The sequence below is a fragment of the Staurois parvus genome, unplaced genomic scaffold, assembly GCF_062004578.1.
Source record: "Staurois parvus isolate SC_StPar_1 unplaced genomic scaffold, SC_StPar_1.0 ptg000182l, whole genome shotgun sequence".
Taxonomy (NCBI): Eukaryota; Metazoa; Chordata; class Amphibia; order Anura; family Ranidae; genus Staurois; species Staurois parvus.
In genome coordinates, this window is record NW_028317978.1 from 3,003,985 (window position 1) to 3,028,722 (window position 24,738).

At 41.0% G+C, this 24,738-nt stretch overlaps 1 protein-coding gene across 4 annotated transcripts in view; it reads right to left on the reverse strand.

The window, feature by feature from the left end:
- Window positions 1–24,738, reverse strand: part of LOC149462227 (transmembrane protein 150A-like) — a 200,495-nt gene that overhangs the window by 13,192 nt on the left and 162,565 nt on the right. For 2 of the 4 annotated variants that reach the window (XM_089677247.1, XM_089677245.1), the window contains 2 exons: window positions 22,711–22,758; window positions 14,734–14,911 (listed from right to left, as the gene is read on the reverse strand). In XM_089677247.1, coding sequence (XP_089533373.1) covers window positions 14,734–14,911; window positions 22,711–22,758 — 226 coding nt within the window. The remainder of the gene's footprint in view (window positions 1–14,733; window positions 14,912–22,710; window positions 22,759–24,738) is intronic. The other 2 variants (XM_089677248.1, XM_089677246.1) reach the window with 2 other exon arrangements.

Here is a 24,738-nt window from a genome sequence, read left to right on the forward strand (position 1 = left end):
AAAAGTGACTTCTGGCAAAAAGGAAAAAAATGCAGATTTTAACATGTGTGCATTAAAAACAAAATTGCATGCATGCATGTTCATATTTCAATGATGTGAGTTAGCAGGTTTGCACCAAAATCTTTTCTTTGTTTATTTTAGTGGTTGCACTTAGCAGGCATGACAGACCTCCATCCAACATCTGTGGGTTCAGTTAATGCTGATGTACATTCACTTGCTAGGTGGAAGAAGCCATGGTTTAGATCTTTACAAAGCAACACACTATGAAAGGTAACTTTTAGCCAGTCATGATTTCATTTTGCAAGAGGTCATGTATAAACAGAATCTAAAATGCTGACATTTAAAAGTCATACAACATCAATATTATTTAGTGAAAACTCCCATCTCCTATAGGTGCCTCTACAGATTCAACACTGGTTGAAAAACACTGAATGCCTTGAACTGGCCATACACTGATACACAAATTCGATCAGTTTAGCAGGGATTGTTCTAATTTTGATCAGTGTGTGGTCATCCCCAAGTCGCCTGTTTGATGGCTTCCGTCGAAGGGACACGTTGAGACATTTCTTTTGATCAGCAATGGCAGACTTTTTTTTTTTTTTTAAATTTGCGCACACACAAGCTTCTTTATAAGTACTATATGTCTGAGGAAAAGAAAAAAAAATCAGCATATCTTTTCACATGTTGTGCCAGCATAAATACACAAGCACGGAAAAATATCTGTTGAACCTGCCAGAAATCCAGTGAACTTCCTGTGCTCATAGTTTGTTTCAGTGAAATCTTCATGTTATTAGCTCATTCTAGTTCATTTTGCAGGACAACTCCCCCCTATGTTTCAGAAGGAAAGCGAGGGGGAGCTGCTCAGTAGTCGAAATCAGGATTAAGCAGCCTAGGGGGACAATACTGCTCCTCCACAGATACAGTACAGCGAGCGAGCATTGTAAACCTAGGACAGAAAGTGTGTTGCTGGCAGTATAACCAAGTTAAAATATGACAGAAAGAAGCCCCCAAAAAATGTAGTTACCAAATCTGAGGACATGAAAGCTGCAATATTATATTTTTTCTATACAGGTAAGAAAGGTAAAACTATTTCCCACTATATACAGTGGGTATACAAAAGAATCACTCCCTTTAACCAAAGGACTTGCCCCCCTTAATGACCAGGCCTCTTTTTGCTACTCAGCGCTGCATTAATTCAACTGATAATTGCGCGGTCATGCAATTCTGTACCCAAATGAAATTTACGTCCTTTTCACACAAATAGAGCTCTCTTTCGGTGTTATTTGATCGCTATAAACAAAAAAAGACCGAAAATTTTAAAGAAAAACTATATTTTTTTTACTTTCAGCTATAAAAAATGTACAGTAAACTCAAAGTTAGTTATAAATTTAGGCCAAAATATATTCTGCTACATGTTTTTGGTAAAAAAAAATACAAATAAGTGTATACTGATTGCTTTGTGTGAAAGTTATCGCGTCTAAAAACTATGGTATAAATACTGCAATTTACGCTATTTTTTTGCTATACAGCGCTGCACTAGTTTAACTGACAATTGCGCGGTCATGCAATATAGTACATAAATAAAATTTATGTACTTTTTTCACACAAATAGAGCTTTTTTTTGGTTGTATTTGATCACCTGTGCGCTTTTTTTTTTTGGCGCTATAAACAAAAAAAGTTTTGGAGGAAAAGGTTTTTTTTTTCAAAAAAAATTAACAATATTTTTTAATTTCGGTTATAAAAAATATCCAAAAAAACTAAAATTTCGTCATAAATTTAGGCCAAAATGTATTCTGCTACAGGTTTTTGGTTAAAAAAAGATCCCAATAAGTATATATTGCTTTGTGAAAGTTATAGCATCTACAAACTATGGTATAGATAATGGAATTTACACCGCTTTTACTTTCTGACTGCCTATCACATTTTTTGAGGTGCTAAAATACCAGGATAGTACAGACACCCCCCAAATGACCCCTTTTCGGAAAGTAGACACCCTAAGCTATCTGTTGAGAGGCATATTGAGTCCATGGAAGAATTGTTTTTTTTTCTTTGACAAGTTTCTGGAAAATGACAAAAAAAACCCCAAATGACCCCTTTTTGGAAAGTAGACATCCCAAGGAATTTAAAAAGGAGGCATTGTGAGTATTTTGCAGATCTCATTTTCTCTCACAAGGTTTTGAAATATAAAAAAGGAAAAGAAAAAAAATATGTTTTTGTTTTCTTTCTTCAATTTCCAAAAACTTGTGCCAACAAGTTTAAATAGATACCAAACATGACATGCTTTAAAACTGTGCATGCCCATATACCGCCCTGCATCTACCCACTTCTATTGGTGGGCACACATTAGGTCGCGCGGTGCCACATGCACTAGTTCCAAGATTGTGCACATGTCTAAATAGTGGCACGCTTGAATACGAAATTGTCCACATATAAGTAGTACCCCATATGGAAAAAGGATTGACACCAAGTCCTAAACTATCTTGCCACTACTCCCCATGTAGTCTGGGCATCCGGGGGGCTCCACTTGACTATCTTTTCCCTCGTAAATCTGAAACTTATAAGTATAGCCTGTTGCCCTCTCAAAGGTCTTCTACATCTTGACCCATATATGGCAAGCTTGCTGGGGAGAAATTGTTTGAATGCAAGGTGATTTACGAGGGGCTGAATTTTGTGGAGCCGGTCAAATTCACAGTCACCTTAAGGACGACAGTGTATTGTCGTTGCCTGGCCATGGCAGCAAAGAACATGGGCATATGATGAATCGGGTCTGTGGACCAATACAACCGCAATTCATTTCTTTAGTAATGCCCATGTTGAGGGCTATGTTCAAAAAATTTTTTAATTCGGAAACCATAATGAGTTTCCATGTGAATGGTCTGGCAAGGTTTGAATTTGGGTTGGCGGTGATAAATTGTTGTGCATATAAATTAATTTGATCCACAATCAATGCATACAGATATTCCATGAAAAACAGCTCAAGGAGAATAGTTAAATTTGCGGTTTCCACCTGAATTCTGGGTTGGGCAGTGAATGGGGGAAGTACGGGTGCTGCATAATTTGTGGGCTGCCAATCGGGAATTGCAAGCACATCCGGAAGGATACTAGGGGCTCTGCGGGCCTGTGTGCGAATTCTTGGTGGTTGCGGGACAATACTTGTGCTCGCCATTGCATCAGCTTGTACTGCACTTATGGGACTTGCGACGTCACCAAGTGATACTGCAGTGCTGGTATGTGAAAGACCAGGATGTACTAAGCCACTGGTGCTCGCCAGTTCACCAAAACGTAAAGCAGCACTAGTACTGGCACTCTGCTGCATATGAGAGTCATCAAAACTTACCGGCAAGTGCGAACAGAGATCAGGCCTGATTCTGCGAACACTGTGGTTTTGTGTGCAATGTATCAAGTGACAGTGACCTACTGACACTGCACTTGCTGGGGGAGAAGGGGGGGATCATAGGGGCTAAACGCAGGTGCCGGGGCTGATCCCGCTAACGCTGCATTTTTGGGGATGCTATACTAATGTGAACGCTGATATAATGCTGATCTGATCAAAGCTATTGATCCGTTCAGACACTATACTAGTAATGGAGGTTTATTGTGTATGAGCGTGTTCCTGGCAATCAAGGGGTTAAATGTCATTACTGGTGTACGGGCAATCTGACGAAAATAAATAGCAGTATTTCTGCTATAGGGTGGTCAGGAAGCGGTTACATAAGCGGTTTGTGTTATGGCGCTGCGTTATTTTAATGGACAATTGCGCGATCATGCAAAGCTGCACCAAAATGAAATGTACGTCCTTTTTTCCTGACGAATTGAGCTTTCGGTGAAAAAAAAGACCGACAATTTTGAGAGAAAAAACTATATTTTGGACTTTTTGCTATAAAACAGTAAAACAAAATGTAATTAATTAGTTGGCGTGAAAGTTATGGTGTTTACAAATGGCGGTATATATACCGTATTTTCCGGCGTATAAGACGACTTTCTAACCCTTGAAAATCTTCTCAAAAGTTGGGGGTCGTCTTATATGCCGGTATATGGCATGCTGACACTTGGTGTCAGGGCGGCACTTTTTAGGGGGGTGGCGCGGTGCCGCCGCCCCCCCTCCCCCTTCCGATGGAAGGGACACTAAGTACAGGGCTGGGCATTGGGCTGTTGTTTCTTACCTGGCTCCCACAACAATCCAGTCCAGGTAGCGCGGCTGCTCCTTCATTCAGTTCGGCCGCTCGGCTCCGCCTCCTCACCGTTGATTGGCTGCCAGAACTGTAGCTCAGGAAAGGCACACAGGCGGCCAATCACCAGCAAGGAGGCGGAGCCAAGCGGCCCCGCGAAAATCGCGTGAGGGAGCGGCCGGTAAGTGTGCCGTGCAGAGGTGCTGCTGCAACCACATATGCTGGCTGCAGCAGCACCATACTGGAACAGGGGTCAGCAAGTGTCATTGGTGTCAGTGGGAGGAATAGTGCCCCATCATTGGTGTCACTGATACTAATGATGGGGCATTATTCCTCCCACTGACACCAACGATGGGGCACTATTCCCACCCCCCCACTGACACCAATGATGGGGTACTATTCCTCCCACTGACACCAATGTTGGGACACTATTCCTCCCACTGACACCAACGACGGGACACTATTCCTCCCACTGACACCAACGACGGGGCACTATTCCTCCCACTGACACCAACGACGGGGCACTATTCCTGCCACTGATACCAACGATGGAGCACTATTCCTCCCACTGATACCAATGATGGAGCACTATTCCTCCCACTGATACCAATGATGGAGCACTATTCCTCCCACTGATACCAATGATGGAGCACTATTCCTCCCACTGATACCAATGATGGAGCACTATTCCTCCCACTGATACCAATGATGGAGCACTATTCCTCCCACTGATACCAATGATGGGGCACTATTCCTGCCACTGATACCAATGATGGGGCACTATTCCTGCCACTGATACCAATGATGGGGCACGATTCGTCGCTCTGACACAAATGATGGGGCACTATTCCTCCCACTGACACCAATGATGGGGCACGATTCTTCCCACTGACACCAATGATGGGGCACTATTTCTCCCACTGACACTGATGAAGTACTATTCCTCCCACTGACGAAGTACTATTCCTCCCACTGACACTAATGATGGGACACTATTCCTCCCACTGACACTAATGATGGGACACTATTCCTCACACACTGACACTAATGATGGGGCACCATCATTGGTGTCAGTGGGAGGGATAGTGCCCCCTCATTAGTGTCAGTGGGAGGAATAGTACTTCATCAGTGTCAGTGGGAGGAATCGTGCCCCATCATTGGTGTCAGTGGGAGGAATCGTGCCCCATCATTGGTGTCAGTGGGAGGAATCGCATCCCATCATTGGAATACCATACTGAAATACCATACCATATTGAAATCAAATCTGATGTTTTTTTAGCAATTGATCAGCAATCCCGAACAATGTGCTGAAAACTGACAGGGAGGAGAGCTCCATTGAAAACAATGCAGCCTTCCTCCCAGTCAGTGTTTCCTGGCAATTGCCGGGCTCCGGTGGGTAAACACCAGCAGGGACCTGGTGACTGACACAGGGGCAGCCTTGTAGCAGTATATGTACTGCGGGCGGTCCCCTAGTGGTTAAAGTAAGCACATTTTGTTGCTTTGCAGCCTGAAATGAATGCAGATAAAGTTTTTTGTTTTATTCAGCTGTATTTACTCAGTGCAACTTAAAACATCCAAGTGAAAGAGATAAAATCAACAAGTCAGGAAAAACAAATTCAAACAGAGAATCGCAGAGTTGGAAAAAGGATCACCCCCCCTCCACTTATAAACTCAACCAGGTGTAGCCAATTACCTTCTCAATGGCACACAAAGCCATCTGACTTAACTGTGATCAGCTGTGGTCATTTTGCAAGGCACTGTCAAAAGATCTCCGGGATAAAGTTGTGGACAGGCACATGTCAGGAGATGGATACAAAAATTTTTTCAAACGCTTGATCAATGCCTAGAAGCACAGTGAAGTCTTATTAAGAAGTGGAAGGTATTTGGTACAACACAGACTCTCCCTGGATCAGGACGTCACTCCAAACTGGATCAAAGAAACAGGAGAAAACTGGTCACAGAGGCTACCAAGAGGCCTACAGCAACTGTGAAGCAGTTGCAGGAATGTATAACAAAGAGTGGTCATTGTGTGCATATGACAACAATAATCACAAATTCTCCACAAATGTGGCTTGTATGGGAGGGTTGCAGGAAAAAAAAAAAAAAAAAAAAAACACTCCTCAAGAAAGGCCACATGAGGACTTAAGTAAGCTACCCCATCAATCTTTATCCAATCAGTCATAGTCTTGCAATACAATTTAGACAGCTCTAAAGGAGATTGTACAGTTAGATTGCAAAATGTGTGGGGAGCCTAACACAGACAATATATCTTAACCAGTGAATTAAGACAGTGAAGCAAATGCAACGCACCCACTAATAAAGGCATGAAATTGGGAAGTTAAAAACACATCTGTCCCCTGTGCACACTACTGCTGATCTGATACTCATTCATGCTGTGTATAAATGACAGCTTTGTTCACCCACAGTAATGAATATACAGTAAACAGTCACAAGGAAGAGAGATTGATTAGCTGTGAGAAATAAAGCTAGGCAATACATGGATCAAAATTTGGCTGGTTCAGCAGGGACCAAATGGCTTCAATACAACCACCCAGTCCGATATTAACCGCTCGATAACCGCTGCTGGCTCTTAGGCAGCCCCTACATGAATAATTTTTTGTTCAACCAGCTATTGTATTCTGATGGCTGGGGAAGTCTCCCTGCTTTTAGAATGCAAAAAGATTAGTGGGAAGGATTCCATCATCCACCTCAAAAGTGTAAATGTGGGGAAAAAAAGTCCATTTTTTTTCTTACATTCAACTCGATGGTCGAATAAAAAAAAAAAAAAAAAATTAATGGGCTACCTAAGAGAGGTAAGCTGCAACTCACTGCTTATGTGACCTAAGTAGTCACATCTTTTCAAGAGTAAGTCTGCAAAACAAGCCGCCAAGAGATATTATCAGTCTTCTAGAAAATCAGACACTGTTTGGTCAGCCTTACAGTACTATATATCTGATCTAGAACTGTGGAAACTCTAACCACACAACTACCAAACTATGAACAAGGTCTGAATGTTTATTATTCATCAGTTTTAGGCTGGGTTCACATTGATGCGGTGCGGAATTTGCAGCATTTTCTGTGCGAATTCCGCACCGCATCAGAATCGCACCCCGTTCATGCGAACGGATGCGGGTGTGTATGGTAACACCCTCCGAAAATCAGTCCGCAAAACGCGGTGCGATGTGCAGAATTGGATAGTATAGGTGTGAATACCCATGTGATTCGATTCTAGTGCGGACCCAAAAAAGGGTCCTGCACCTCTTTGGTGCGGTGAGGTTTGATTTGAACCATACATAATTGTCTGTTAAAGCAACCACTGACAACTGCCAATATTGTTGTCAGTGATTGCAATAACAGCCTCCCAGCATTTGTGTCAGTTCCAGTGCGGTTAACCATATCCCCCATCCTGTATTGATGCTCAGTAGTGGTGCTATGTAACCCCTCCTCGTTTTACCCCCCCCCCCCTTCCGGTGGTCAGTGCAATAGCACTGCTTACATTTTAAGGTACTCCAAGACCTTTCTATTCTCATCATCCAACCAAACTGCTGGACAAATCTCAGAAAATATTTTTTCCAAATGATTTCCCTGATGCGAATACAAAAGAAAGGGGATGTTATCCCAGTCCCGGCACATCGCCTCATAAAACTCCAAAAACACACATATTGAACTTTATATGGGAGAACAAGACAGAATATCACGCAGTATGAATGAAATTATTTGCATTCTGGAACAATGGCAGGCTGGCGCTGCTCAATTCGTTGAAATACTATTATGCGAGTCACTTGCAGGCATTAGTGTCTTGGTCCATTGTATTTGCCTGGACGGAGATAGAGGAATCTCTGGTTCGTGCCAGTTCATCCTAACAAGTTATTATGGAATGCTGATGCCATGGTAGCTCCTTCTGCCCTCCTACATAGTATGTCACACCTCCGAACCACATGGAAGATATTAAAGCCCAAATATAACATAATGAAATGACATTTGTTTTTAACCCTAAAGTGAAGGATAGATTAACTTCTGTGATGTCCCATTTGTGGATGTCAGAGAAATAGTTTCTGTTTGGCCAACTAGTGGACCCAACGACCAGAAAAATACTACCATTTAATAATCTTAGAGATAGTATTTTTGCAAGTAACCAAAATATGCTCGAAGTAGTAGTTGAAATCCTATTATGCCCAATCCCTCACTACTACTCTCCAATTTTGTAAGTTGACACCCTTTGAGAGATTGGTCCTTTCAGGTCCCTCGCAGAAAGGCCTAATTTCAGATATTTACAAACTGCTAAATGCAGTCTTCCTTCCACAGTAAGGGGAAAAAACATTCCTATATGCATAAAATGGAAGAGGATATTGAGTGGGGAACTGGCCCTGGAGGCATGGCAGGTCTCAGGCTGCAAAGAGTTCCATTTGTACATTGTACAAGAAAAACTAAAAAAAAAAAAGTCCTAATTTTTGATATATGAGACCAGTGGTCCGTCACGCAATTTATCCTACGTCAAGTGATCGTTGTTGGAGAGCTCACCATGACCATGGCTCTTTGATTCACATATATTGGCACTGCCAGCCTATTCCTTACTAGCGATCAGGTTATTTGCTGAAACAGCTATGTGACAAGACCATTCCCATCACTCTTAAATTCTTCCTTCTGGACTGTCCCCTCCCTCCCCCCCCACTCTAAAACTGCCAAAAATGGGTTGTGACTGACGGCACCACAATGCTTGGTGGCTCTCCACTGGAAAAAAACCCAAAACATTGGTGAATCTCTATGCTAGAATCGAAGATGCTGAACTTATGAAGTCCTTATCAGCATGAATATATAATACCCTAAACAAACACAATGCAGTTTGGGGACCTTGGCACCATATGGAAACTATGTAATGGGAGATCACTTACCCCCTTGCGCCCTGTTAACGCCCGTTGGAAAAAATTTTTCTAACTACTACCCTAATCGGAACATCTAAGCTCTATATCACTGTGTCTTTAATTTCTTATTTCTTGAATTCTACTGGTTCTTTTTTGCTTTCCATTTAGCACACTTTGCAATGCACACTTATCAGTATTATTCAGGTCACGCTTTTATTGTACTCTTTGGCAGATGGTGTATTTGCAGCTTTTATCCTGCAACCTTGAGAAAATGCACATCCTACTAGTCATTAGTTACAAAGCTAGATGTATTGTGCTAATGCAGTCAAACCGATGCACACACTGCAATCCTTATTACATGCCATATGATTGCTGTGTGTGCCAAATTGTGCCTTACTGAAGCTGCTTTGGTGTTGTATTCTTAACATATGTACTTGACCTGCTTTTTGTTAAAATGTAATACGTTATGCAAAGTGTTGTTATTCTTTGAAAAACTTAAACATTGTCATTTATAAAAAAAAAAATATATAAAATAAAAAAGAAAGGGTATGTCACTGTCCATGATCCCAAATGCTAGCCACATCGCAAGAACAAATCCTGCGAATTGCATCACATCTGGCATGACCTGCTGTTTCTCAGAAGTGTGTAACTGTAAAACTGTTAATTCAAAAACTATTTTCTAGGAGACAAACTATCTACGTGCTGAATTCTCGGTTATGCTTAACCTCAGTTTAATCATTTTCTGAGCCACTTACAGTGAAGGAAAGAAGGATTTGCTCCCCTGCTGATTTTGAATGTTTGCCCACTCACAAAGAAATGATCAGTCTAGAAATCAAATGGTAGGTGCATTGTGACACTGACAGACAGAATAGCAACAAAAAGTTCAAAAGAAATGCATGTCTAACAAATTATGCACGGATTTGCATGTTCAAGAGGGAAATAAGTATTTGATCCCCTTTACAAAATGTGACTTCGTACTTGGTGGCAAATCCTTTGTTGACAATCACAGAGGTCAGACGTTTCCTGTAGTGGGCCAACAGGTTTGCACACATCTCAGGAGGGATTTTGGCCCACTCCTCTTGGCAGATCCTCTCCAAGTCATTAAGGTTTGGTGGCTGACGTTTGGCAACTCGAACTTTCAGCTCGGCTACCACAGTGATAAGTTCGCACTGGAGGAGCCACATTCTGAACCCCTTTTGTATGAATCAAGGAGTGTGTGACCAACGATTAAAAAAAAAAAATCTCAAGGGCAGAAACCTGGCCCTTAATGATGCTCAATGGGCATAAACCTGGCCCTTAATGGTGCTCAAAGCCAAGTTCTGATCCACACCCTGCCGGAGCAAGTTCTTGATCCGAAACACAGAAGGTATGAGGGTACAAATTTGCAGCCTTGCACCATGAAATGCAAGCCTTCCAAGAAAGATAGTAGATCCTCCGAGAAGTGGGATTTACAGGCCTGCAGCATTGTCTGAATCACCAAGTCTGTCAACCACCTGTCTCTCAAGACCTAGCTTTTAATAACCATGTCATTAAAGCCAGCAACGGTAAAGGTGAAAAAGAAAATCTGACTTTGGGAAAAAAGAATTTCTCACAGAGGAAATTACCAGTGGACATCTGCATCCAGCTGTACCATGTCAGCATACCAAGATCTCTGAGGCTAATCTGGAGCCACTAGAATGAGCAGAATCCCTTCAGCCTTTATTCTGCGCAACAGATGAGGGAGAAGCTTGAACAGAAAGTTGAGGAAATAATGGCTCCACGACATCACCTGCACGTCTATTACATTTGCCAGGGGATCCCTTGCTTGTGGCATGAATGTTAACATTATCCTGTTGACACAGAAAACTAGCTGGTCTTGGTCTGTGTGCACACAGATCTCATGAAACATGCCTGGGTGCAGCAACCACTCTCGTCTGATAAGGTCAGTTTTCTACATCCAGAATGTAAACGGTAAAGAGAGCCAGCACATGAAGTTCCTCCACTGAAGAATGTATGAAACATCCAGCGCTTATGCTGAGCTCCTTCTCCCACCCTGATGATTGACATAGGTCACCAACATAGCGTTGACTGACTGGTTAGGGAGCAGAAGCTCCGTCCAATGAGGTAGACCAAGTCTGATCGCCTGCAGCTTAAGGAGATTGAGAGGTTGCAAACACTCTTCTGGCATCCAATGGCCCTGGGCCAGTCTCAGACCCAGAACTCCCTATCACCACCCAGTCGGACAGGCTGGTATCTGTTGTGACTTCAGTCCAATGAAGAGGAAGAAAAGCCCTCCCAGCTTCAAAGGTCAGAGACAAAAGTCACCAAAGCAGGGAAGCCCTGGCCAAACGTCCCATGCGGATCTGGGGGTCCAAGGACAGGGGAGAGTTGTCCCATTTGGATAAAATTTCCTTTTGTAGGACTCTAGTGTGGAACTACGTACAGTTAGGTCCATATATATTTGGACACAGGCACAATTTTCATACTTTTGGCTCTGTATGCCACCAGAATAATCAAAATGAAACAATCCAAATTAATTTGAAGTGCAGACTTTCAGCTTTAATTCAAGGGGTTGACCATAAATATTAAAGTACAAATTTTAGGAACTGCTAACATTTTTATACACAGTCCCTCTATTTTCAGGGGCTCGAATGTAATCATAAAAAAAATGTTCATTTTTAATATTTTGTTGAGAATCCTTTACTGGCAATGACTGCCTTTAGTCTGGAACCCATGAACATTACCAAAGACTAGGTTTCCTCCTTTCTGATGCTTTGCCAGGCTCTAACTGCAGCTGTCTTCAGTTGTTCTTTGTGGGTCTTTCTGCCTTTAGTTTTGACTTCAGCAAATGAAATACATGCTCAATTGGATTGAGATCAGGTGAGTGAGTTGCTTTTGCAGTGTGTTTTGGATCATTGTCCATGTGTACTGTGAAGCGCTGTCCAATCAACTTTGCTGCATTTGGCTGAATCTGGGCTGACAGTATCTCTCTAAACACTGCAGAATTCATCGGGCCGCTTTGGTTTTCTGTCACAGCCATGCATGCCCATGATATCAAACTGCCTCCACAATGTTTTACAGATGACGTTGTGTGCTTTGGATCATGAGCGGTTCAAAGCCTTCTCCACACTTTTCTTCCTGTCATTCTGGTACAGATTAATCTTAGTTTCATCCAAAGAATGCTTTTCCAGAAATCGTCTGGCTTTTTTAGATTTTTTTTTTTGGCAAACTCTATTCTGGCTTTTCTATTCTTCAGGCTTATGAATGGTTTGCACCTTGTGTCATTCACTTGTCTGGATGTTGTGAATGGGCTTTTCTTTACCATAGAAAGGATCCTGCGATCATCCACCACGGTTGTCGTCCATGGACGTCCATGCCTTTTTATGTTGCTGAGCTCACCAGTGCATTCTTCTTTCCTCAGAAGGTACCAAACTGTTGATTTGGCCACTCCTAATGCCATCTCTCTGATGGATTTGTTTAGTTTTTGAAGCCTTACAATGGCCTGTTTCACTTGCATGGACAGCTCCTTTGAACGCATGATGTAGGTTTACAGCAATAGATTTCAATTGCAAATACCACACTTAGAATCAACTCCAGACCTTTTACCTGCTTAATTGATGAGGAAATAACAAAGGAGTAGCCCACACCTGGCCATGAAACATCTTTTGATTCAATTGTCCAATTACTTTTGGTCCCTTGAAAAAAGAAAAAAAAAAAAAAGGAAGAAGAGGGGGGGTGGCTACTCTTGAGAGCTGTAATTTCTAAACCCTTCCTCCAATTTGGATGTACATACCCTCAAATTAAACCTGAGAGTGTGCACTTTCAGCCCATATCCATTATATTATGTGCCTAATTTTGTTTACATACATCACATAAACCTGACATTTCAACAAGGGTGCGTAGACATTTTATATCCACTGTATATATGGACCTAACTGTCACCATGAGGCCCAGAACCTGCATCGAAAAGTGCAGAGACGACCACCTACGGGACAGCAACAGCCAGGCTGCAGCCCAGAGTTTCCAAAATTTGTCCAGTGGGAGGAACAGCCTTGGACCACCCTAAGTTGTGAGTTATTCCCAAATATTCCAGACACCTGGTCGGGGTACGAGCCGACTTCTTGAGGTTCAACACCCAGCTGAAGACCCGCAGAGTACGCATGGTGATTGCAATGTTGTCCATCAGCGCAGAATGAGGCTCCATTCACAGGAAGATGTTGTCCAGGTAGCCTATCACGGCAATCCACCGCTGTCATGTTAGGGCCAGAGCCAGCACCTTGGTAAACACCCAGGGAGAGGAAGCCAGGTCAAAAAGGAATGGCAAAAACTGATAATGGGTGCCCCTGACCACAAAGCACAGAAAGTGCTGGTGCCCAGCAAACATGGAAACCTGTAAATATGCACCTTTGATGTCTATGGAGGCTGGAAATCCCCCTGTTGAAGAGAGGCCACCATGAAGCAGAGGGATTCCATCTCGAACATCTGAACTTTCACAAAATCATTCAGGGCCTTGTGGTCCATACTCGAATGAACGCTTTCCTTCTTCAGAACCGTTAACAGGTTGAAGTAAAATCCCTAAAATCTTTCCAGGCCCAGAACCGGGGTTTCCACTCCTTGGAGGGGCAGATCCTGTACCGCCCCTTAAAGAGTCTGTAGGCAAGGCAGAAAAAGATGAAGATTGGAAAGACAGAAATTGTCTGGTGGATAGAAGTGAAATTCTATTATGTAGTTCAACAGAATCAATTTGTGGACTCATTTGTCCGACAGTCCAGAGGTCCATGAACCTCCCACCCTGTGCCAGAACAAGTCCGATCATTGGAAGAGAGCAGACTGAGCTCTCAGTACGGCTAGAAAACTGACCACGCCGTGCTCTCATGCCTAGTGTGGTCAGTTTTTTTTTTTTTTTTTTTTTTTTAAATATGAACACAGAGGGACTGACCAGAACACCAGGGATTTCACACAATAAAAGCAATACAAGGAGAACAGGATACTTTTTTCATACAAGTACATGGTACCACAGGCACATATAAGGAATATGAAATGTTTGGTTGATACACTTTTTTTTTAATTCCTGGCCCATCAACAACTATTTGTCTGTACTTACAAAGTCTTTAAAAGATTTAATTTAACTTTAAAATACTTTAATCAAGCTGATCTAAATATACTATTTCTTTCACTAACACATGTGCCCACTGTCAGAGCTGTATAAAACTCTGTGTTTACGCTCCCTTGGTCCATTCAGCTGTTCAAAGCTAGGAAAACAAGCCATGCAAAAGCTCTGAAATCACTCTAGTCGGAGCTGGCACAGGACTTTAGACTAGGTCACCATTCCTATGGTGACAGCTCTGGAACAAACAGCATTGTTACATGAGAGGATAATGAAACTCACTCCTCCATTAAGTACAGGGTATTTTCTTCCTTACCAGGAGCAAAAGGCATGATTGTATGTGCTGCTGAACAAAGCACAGATTTGCTTGATGCAAAGAAATAAGTTCAGATAAATATATAGTAGAACTTTTTTAGTGGCTAATTTGCAAATACTTTTACTTATACAAAAATGTGGAACATCAAAGTCACAAAAAGTAAAACTGCAATAATTATTATTTGTTATATTTGTTCATGAAACATTCTGGAAAATGCAGCTCAAACTTACCATTTTTAAGTTAATTTGTTTTTCAAAGAAAATCATCTGAAATTTTTACTGACAGCATATAAAAGGATACTGAGCACTAAAATGACCAGCCCAAATAATGTAAGAACACAGCGTACATGTCCAGCCCACCAGTTCCAGTAAGTGTGTGCCATGCGATATGTCAGGATACACTGGAAAAAAATGAACATCATACTGGTTGGGAAGGCAACCCCTGCTCCTATGTAGTGCAGAACTTTGGCATGATCCACCTACAAAAGACAGAAACCACAGCATCAGCACAACATACACATTAACAATTCATTTCAAAAACACACAATGGGAGACATTTTGCACCAGATCCACTGCCACCACTAAACCACAGGAGAAACCGGTTTTCCAGTCAAAAGACACTTTATAAATGTAGCTGAGGTTATCCGTTTCCAACCAACATTCCTACAACCTAAAAATTCCTTCATGCAAACCACTGGAATGAAACTGCTTGGTAAAAGAATTTAGTTTTCAGGTCGAGAGTTACTTCAAAATGAATATACAGCCCAGATTAAAACCCTTAAAGCAGGAAGGTTAGATTCAGCTTCCACATTTGTATTGTATTTAATTTGTTACTCAAATTTAAAGCAAATCAGATTGGTATAGTAGTTTACTGCCCAGAAGTAGTAGAAAAAAAAACAAAAAAAAAAAAACCACAACTTACATTTGACTAATGTCTGCCAAACTACAACCAACTGAAGTTGACAACCATTGCAATCACTTGGTGGGGAGAAGAGAAAAAATGCCTTAGCAGGAAGTAGAAACCGAACATCACTTCTGGGGGTCAATCAGCACAGCAGCAAGTCAGAAAATACCACGCATTTTTCTCAAATAAGCAGGGCAAAAGCAGCCTTTGGACGAGTCGGGGATCGTGACATCAACTTCTCTCCTCTCAATTTAATCCAATCAAAGAACACTTTGCACTCATTAAGAAAAACGCAAGGCTTTCTCTGAATGGCAGCTGTGCCGTGCAAGCAACTACCTGCGGTTACCTTGCAGGAATAGCAGCTGGTCAGCATGGCATCCAAAAGATTGCAGCCATCGCTTTAGTAGCTCAGACTACTACAGTGATTTACAGCTTCCAAAGAGGCCGAAGAGGTATTACATATGCATACTTACCAAGCTGGCCCAATTTAAGTATGCAAAAATATACAATTCCTGGAGAAATTAAAGTCACCATATTGCCAAAGCGTGCAGCAGGCACAATAATGTGTGTATTCTTGCAAGGCAACGATGTAAACCGAGTCTTACAAGGAATGATGCATACAGTTAGTCTGGCACTGATAGAATGGTATCTAGATTTTTGTTTTAACATTGACCCTTGGTGGGTCACTGCCTCAAAATAAGGTGGCCTAAGAAGAGACCAAGTGTATTGCTCAATTTTCTGAAAATAGGGGGGCTAACTGCATATTAAAACGTTAAAATGCAATTACACTTCCCTGTGTATAGTGCAAGAACATATGTTTTGCTGTGTTACCCATAAATTCTTACAGTAATGACCTTTAAGAAGGCACATTGGGTTACTGTTGACTAAATCAAACAGGGGAATGGTCTAAAATTGGAACAGCCAGAAACATGAGCAGATGTGCATGGCAACCAATCAGCGTCTCTCTTTTATTTTCCAAGCTAAATTGAACAAACTGAAGACAGAAGCTGATTGGTTACCCTGCACAGCTGCTCCAGTATTCTTAAATTCTGCCACTGTATACAGCATATAGAACACATCTGTTTGACAGATACCATCGCAATTTCACAGCTGAAAATATATCTGGCACTGACTGCATCACAAAAATGCATCCATCCTTAGCACTTGTAACACACTAACACACACACACGAAAACTTGTACAGGTTTTGTATTTCAAATGCTCATTTGGCTAAAATTAACAAGTTAGAGCGTGTAAGGCTTGATCAACATTTCCTGAAAGTTCAATTCCCGGAAAAAAATAAACATATGACCAAAAAACTGCATACCCAGTCAATCAAGTATATTAAGGAAAGTTATTAATACAAGAGCTCATTTACAACACTGAAGATCTCCTTCCAATTTCCTTATACTGGGTGCTCCCTGGAAGGTGCAGGCTCCCCAAAAACATTCAAGCTTCTGCTGTACACCTAGATATTCTAAGGAGCAATGTTCTCACTTCCAAAAGTAATATCATCATCTTCCCTTTTACTTCCTGGGCTGGCTGTGTTGTGTGGTGGTTAGCAGTCAAGTTCTGTCGTTGGTTATAGCAGCAGTCGTTATGGCAAGTGCTGCAGCATTGATTGAAGAAGAGGAGGAGGAAGCGCAAGTATTTGATTCATTCAGTCTTCGCAAATAGGGAAGAGGGGCCAGTTCTGGGTTATGTGTAATGACTTCCATGTACATAGGAAAAAGGTCTTCAATTACACATCCATATAATAAACAAGGTGAATACATACACTTATCTGTGTCACACTGTCAACTTGCACATGCAACAAAGGATATTTTTGACAAAATGTTCATACGCAAGGTGACACTGTCTCTTGTAGTTCCAGATCACTTTGTGTACATCAAATCACCATCACACAGGTAATTGCTGGCTGCATGAAAGAATGCCATCAGCCACTAAACACATAAGAAAGCAAATGTACAAAAGACCCTAAGGCTGTGAAAGTATCGTAGTCATCAAATTATATGCAGGCAATCAGCCAGGCTCTGTCTTGCTTTCCCTGGTCCTTGTAGTTGGGGTCCCTGGTGTCAAATCTGTGGTTGCTCACAAACAAGGCATAGGATATCCTTATTGTCAAGCACATCTCTCCTGCCTCTTGCCTGCATCTTTCCTGCAGTCTGACAAGCAGTGTGTCTGGCAGAAGCAAGAAAAAGTCTGAGAGTAGAGTTGAGGGAGCAAGGAAGTCCCTGGTTGGAGAGTTGAGGGTTAAAACAAATGAAAATGCTTCAAAGTTGCATCAGGATTGCATCAAATCGCATGTACATGTGACTTCTGTGCTTTTCCATGGAAGTCTGTGGGTCCAAAATTGCACTGGAATTGCAGAGCAGGAACCTTTTCCAAAATTGCTCCGTGCTGAGCCGCACTGATATGAACAGGCACCACTGAAAAATAAGCGATTTCCACTGTCGGGATTTTGTAGAAATCAAGCTAGTGTGACCCAGGCCTAAACTGAAATTTCCAATTAGCAGGACATCCCCTCAAAGGTTTGGGATATTAAATAGTTACAAAACTCAGCACCCTGCATTCACTATATCTGGTCTCCCACAGTACACAGAACATGGAAATTCAAGTATTTTAGTAAATATAAACTGCTAAACACCTTTTTTCATCAGCAGTTAGAAGTCACAAGACTGCTCTATCAGCGTCCAGCAAAGCACTGGTTACAGCTTGTAGGAGGATTTCATTCTCCTGTAGGATGCAGAACCCCTGACCTGTCTGGATAGCGCTGATTGGCCCTGTGCTGATCACATGCACTCTCGCAAAAAAACAAAACAAAACCCAAAAACCTCTTTAGCAATACACACCAAACTGAGCATGTGCAGCTTACCCCAATCCTCTGTTCTATCAGGGGATATTTAGGAGACACTGGAAGAAGGGGAGGATCAGAGAAGAGAGGAGCAAACATCCTTTTTACACAATATGGAAGATTAACCCCTTAGGTTCCACAGTGAGTATAACAAGCATGCTTTACTGCATATACAGACTGATTTTACTGTTGTGGGTTTAGTAACACTTTAAATTTTATCTTTCAAAAAAGGACTCCGGTCCTCCTACCCATGGGCTGCTCATACATTCTTCACATGTGACTTAGAAACATTACCATTTAAGAACAGTTAAAGTGATACTAAAAGGTTAACTTTTTTTTTTTAAACAGGTCATACTTACCTGCTCTGTGTAATGGTTTTGCACAGAGAAGCACCAATCCTCCTCTTCTTGGAACCACTGGCCCCTCTCCCCTGCTGAGTGCCCCCAGAGCAAGCAAGTTGCCTGTGTGTGTCAGACACACAGATCGTGGCTCTGCCCCTCCCCCTCCTCATTGGCTATGATTGACAGCAGTGGGAGCCTGAGGCTTTGCATTTAAAGAGCTTTTTTGCTTAGTTCCAATTTTTTTTTTGATTTTATACTAAATAAATCTGATCTGAAATTTTAGGCAACACATTTTCCATGAAGTAGGCAATCTGAATTCAGAAGAGTTTCACCCTCATGTCTGGGGAAACAAAATGTTCAAAAGCGGTTACATGATCAAGTAAAACCTTCATCTCTCAATGTGATCCGGATACTACAGGCAGAATTCCTAGGAAGTTAATGAGATTTCTTGGTGAATCCAAGAAATATACAAAAGTGTATATTACAGAGCATGTGTTGACCACACATACAAAGGCAGATAATTTGAAAAACTGACAGATGTTCATAAACGTGCAATAAACCATATACTAACAACTAGTGCAACGAAGGTCAAACGTCAAGGATATCAGTCTTTTCAAGTAAATTATAGCAGTATTAAAAACCAAAAACACAAACGTTTATTATATTACAGCTTCCCAATTCTTAGATGTGGTGGAGGCATTTATTTAGTTTTTTTTTTTTTTTTTTTTTTTTTAGGGTTTTTTCCACCTGGTGATCCAGTCAGTAAGTCTTATTTTTTCACATAGATTAAATGGCCAATCTGTCAACAGTGACACAGGGTTGAGACAAACCATTTAACACTGACCCTTACAATGGTCATACTTTTATGTAAAACCTTTATTCCAAATGGGAAAAATGTTGTAACTGCTTACAGGGGAGCTTCACCCAAAAGGTGTTTACATCCCTTTTGGGGGGGGGGGGGGGGGTTGACAGGTACCCACTCCCACTTCTGGTCAGATGCACCGTGGCGGTCTGAGCCAAAAGTTCTGAGTCCCCCTCCTTCCCCCCGCAGCCTTCTGGGACATTTCACCGGTCCCAGAAAACTGCAGGACCATTTACAAAGTGCTGCATGCTTCATGCATGTGCAGTATGAAACCAGCTGCGAAACCGCAAGGCTGCACTGCTGGTTTCCCTTACTGAAGATGCTGGCACCTGCACCCGAAGATGATAGAAGAATCGGTTCGGGTGAGGACATCGCTGGATCCCTTGACAGGTAAGTGTCCTTGAATGAAATGAAAAGTCAGGTAAGTGTCCTGGAATGAAAAGTCAGCAGCTACAGGATTTTTGGGGGTTTGGAGCTCCACTGTAAAATGTGTTCGAGTTTACCTTTAATATGCAAGTCAAATCCATCTAAATCTGCTAGTGCATTCAACACTACCCTATCCACAGATTTACAGTATTGCTCTTCAGAGGTGTCTCTGTTGCTCCTCCATCCAGAGTGGAGACACCCTCAGACAGGAAGTGTGGTACTAGCCAGAACACCAGGTGAAACGAAAGAAAAAAAAAATGAAATAAAAAATGTAGCCACCACAATTAAGGATTGGTAAACTGCATTATATTACATTTGTTTTTGTTTTTAATACCACTTTAAGGCATCACACACACACTGGTTTATTGTAAATGCTGTTTCTCGTTACATCTGAAAATCAGCATTGAAAACTCACATAAACTGCATTTGTTTTCCAAACAGTTTAGACACGTTTAGCAGCATTTGGGGCTTAAGCGTTTATTTCATTGACCAGAATTTTAACCACTTGCCCTCCTGAGGATTTACCCCCCTTCCTGACCAGGCCTTTTTTTTTTTTTTTTTTCGCTATTCTGCGCTGCACTATTTCAACTGGTAATTGTGCGGTCATGCAATGCTGTACCCAAACTAAATTTAGGTCCTTTATTTCACACAAATAGAGCTTTCTTTCGGTGGTATTTGATTACCCGTGCGCTTTTTATTTTTTTGCGCTATTAACAAAAAAAGACAGAAAATTTAGAGAAAAAAAACAATATTTTTTACTTTTGGCTTTAAAAAAATATATAGTAAACTCAAAGTTAGTCATAAATTTAGGTCAAAATGTATTCTACTACGTCTTTGGTAAAAAAATCCCCATTAGTGTATGTTGATTGCCATGTGTGAAAGTTATAGTGTCTACAAACTATGGTATAGATAATGCAATTTACGCCATTTTTTGCTATACAGCGCTGCACTAGGTTAACGGACAATTGCACGGTCATGCAATACTATACATAAATGAAAATTATGTCCCTTTTTTTTTTACAAAAATAGAGCTTTGCTTTCTTTTGGTGGTATTTGATCACCTGTTCGCTTTTTATTTTTTGCGCTATAAACCAAAAAAAAGATAGAAAATGTTGAAAAAATCCCTCATATTTTTTGGAAAGTAGACACCCTAAGCTATCTGCTGAGAGGCATATTGAATACATGGAAGATTTTTTTTTTTCTACAAATATTTGGAAAATGACAAACTTTTTTTTTTTTTCTTTTTGCACAAAGTTGTTACTTAACCACCTCCTGCCCGGCCATTGTATATAAACGGCCGGATGGCGGCAGTGCAGGGGCGGGTGGCCGTTTCTAAATAGTCTCCCTGCCCCCTGCTTGCATGCGCTCCCTGGGAGCATACAGCACCGCGATCCGGTGCCCGCTGTGTCCTCCGGATTGTTGTACGGGACCTCTGTGAGAGGTCCCGATCATGTGATCACTGATTGGCCAATCAGTGGTCACATGCAGAGTAGTAAGCAAGATGTCACTTCTGACATCTTTGCTTACGTGTGAAATCTGTGAATGATCACAGAGGTCACATGGTACAAGGCTATTTACAACAGCCTTGTACCATGTGACATGCTGTGACCAATCACAGCTCACACAGTATTTCTCAATGGCTGCAAGAATGCAGCCAGAGAGAAGGAGAAATGATTGCTTTTACAGCCTTAATGGGTGTAAAAGCAATCAGTGTGAAAAAAAATAAAATCTTCCATGGTGACACTGTACTGCTAGGGTGACAGTATGTAAAAAAAAAATAATACTAATAATATAAAAAGTAAAATAAAAATGTAAATTTTTTTTAAAATTATAATTGTTGGTTATAAACTAATTTGGGTTATTTTTTTTACTAAAAAAAAACAATACATTTTGGCCAAGATTTATGATGAAATATTATTTATTTGCAAAATTTTATAAGAAAAACATTCAAAATTTTTGGACTTTTTCATTTATATAGCAAAAAAAATTTAAATCCCAGTGGTGAATAAATACCACAAAAATAAAGCTTTATCTGTTTTAAACAAATGCTGATAGCGCTGAAAGCTGAAAATTGGCCTGGACAGGAAAGGGGTAAATTTGTCCGGACTTGAAGTGGTTAAATGATATATTGCTCACACAAGCCATGGGTATATGTGGCATTACACCCCAAAAAACATTCTTCTGCTTCTACCGAGTATGGGGATACCACACGTGTGAGACTTTTTGGGAGCCTAGCCACATACAGAAGACTGAAATCCAATGAAAGCTGGAAGGTGCGTAACTTCCTCACTACCTATCAGTTTCAGAGGCCCTGAAATGCCAGGATAGCACCAACCTCCCCCAATGACCCCTTTTTGGAAAGTAGACACCCCAAGGAATTTAAAAAGAGGAATGGTGAGTACTTTGTAGATCTAATTTTTTTCTCACAAGGTTTTGAAATATAAAAAAGACAAGAAAAAATATTTTTGTTTTCTTTTTTCATTTTCCAAAAATGTGTGGCAACAAACAAGATCTGCAAAATACTCACCATGCTTATCAAATGGTGCTACCCTGGCATTTCAGGGACTCTGAAACTGTAATAGGTAGTCAGAAAGTGTAATGAGGAAATAAAGCCATTTAAAAGTCTGAAGGTGCTTATTGGATTTTGGGGTCCTGTACTTAGCTAGACTGCCAAAAAGTCTCTTACATGTGGTACCCCCATTCTCGGGAGAAGTAGCGGAATGTATTTTGGAGTGTAATTCCATATGTACCCATGGCATGTGTGAGCAATAAATTGATTCAACATGCCTCTCAGCAAATAGTTTGGGGTGTCTACTTTCCAAAAAGGGGTCATTTTGGAGGGTGGGGGCATTTTATGCCCAGTATTAGAAGTTTATGCCACACATCACTCACTCTTCTAACCACCTGAAGACCAAGCCTTTTCAGACACTTTTTGTTGACCTGAAAAGAAAAAGAAAATCAGTATTTTTTGCTAGGAAATTACTTTGAATCTCCAAACATTAAAATTTTTTGTAAAGCAGACAAACTAGTAAACAAAATGGTTGCACCCACCATTTTATTCATGTCACATAGTACTCGCGCAGCAATTTTTCAAACGCACAGTTTCTTTTTTTAAAATACACTTTTTTTTACTTTTAATGCACAAAAACACAATATATTAGCTAATTATTTGGTAAAATATAAAAGATGGTATGTAGAGTAAATAGATACCAAACATGACATACTTTAAAACTGCGCATGCCCGTGCAATGGCAACAAACTGCATACATTTTAACTATTCAGCAGCAAAACGCTTTAAAAGCCTTTACACTATACCATTTTAGATTTACAGAGGTGGTCTAGTGCTAGAATTACTGCCCTTAATCTGACGTTCGCGGCGATACCTCACATGCATGGTGCAACTGCTGTTTACACACTGGCATGTGGTTAACGCTCGAGCGTTTTGGGCTTTGAGTGGGGGTGTTGGGGGCAGGGTCCTTTTTTTTTTAAAGTTATTTTGATTTTAATTATTTTTAAAATGTCCATTCATTTTTTTTTTTATCACTTTTAATGCTATCACAGGAAATGCAAATATCCCCTATAACTTCATTGGGCATTGTCATATACTTTTTTTTTGAGAAATCTGGGGTCTATCAGACTGTAGATATCTCCTCTGCCCTTACATTATCTAATCTCACCAAGATCGGTGTGATCAGATGCTTTCCCAATTTACAAATGGCGGTTTATATCCTGCAAAACTGAAGTTATGAAATACTCGTAGCTTCCGATTTCTTAGACTATAGAGATGATTGGCACCATTCCGATCTCCAATCAGCTCTATGGTAAGCTGGCAGAAACACCGGCTGCATTCGATGGCACGGGACTGCCAGAGAAGGCTGTGAAACGCACTGGGAGAGGGGGCATTTCTCCCTCTGCTTGTAAAAGCAATGCTGCAACTAATTAGCCACTAGGATTGCTTTTACATGAAAGTCGATCGCCGGCTGAAAAAAAAAAACGATACCATGATCATCCTGGTATAACCACTCAAAGTCCAGTGATATACCAGTACGTCGCTGGTCCTTGTTGGGTGCATATGATATGTTTTTTTTTTTTTTATGCAGCCTGCCAGAAAAAGTGTGTGGTATGCCCACCATTAGGATATACCACCTCCCTGCATCCACCCACTTCTAATGGTGGGCACACATGAAATGTGCCAACAATTATTATAAAATATATATGCCGAAGCATAGGGGCCATCCACCCACTGGCCACCCCAGGCCCCCATGCTTTGGCATATCTGCTCTTTTTTTTTTTTAACTGCGGATTAAAAATCTAATCCAACAGCATTGCAAACACCTACTTATGTATATTCTGAGCACAAGACCCTGTTGCTGTCAGAATAAACAAGTCGGTGCTGCAGTTGAATGACAATCCCGCAAAGAAAACAGAAATGGTTAACATTAAAACAGTAACTCAATAAAACAACTTTTTTATTGAAATATCTATGCCAGAAAAAGTGTGTGGTATGCCCACCATTAGAATATACCTCCCTGCATCCACCCATTTTTAATGGTGGGCACACATGAAATGTGCCAAAAAATATTATAAAATATATATGCTGACGCATAGTGGCCATCCACCCGCTGGCCACCCCAGGTCCCCATGCTTCAGCATATATGCTCTTTTTTAACTGTGGATGAAAAATCTCATCCAACAGCGCTGCCCACATTGACTTGTGTATATTCTGAAAGTAAGTTCCTGTTGCTGTCAGAATAAACAGGTGGGTGCTGCAGCTGAATGGCATTCCTGAAAAGAAAACAGCAATGGTTAATAAAATTGTAACTGTAGAACAGTAACAACAAAAGAAACTAACTATTTTTGGTTTTTAAAATTTTTTTGGGAGATATGTTTTTGTTTTTTTTTAACTTTAAACTTTTTTAA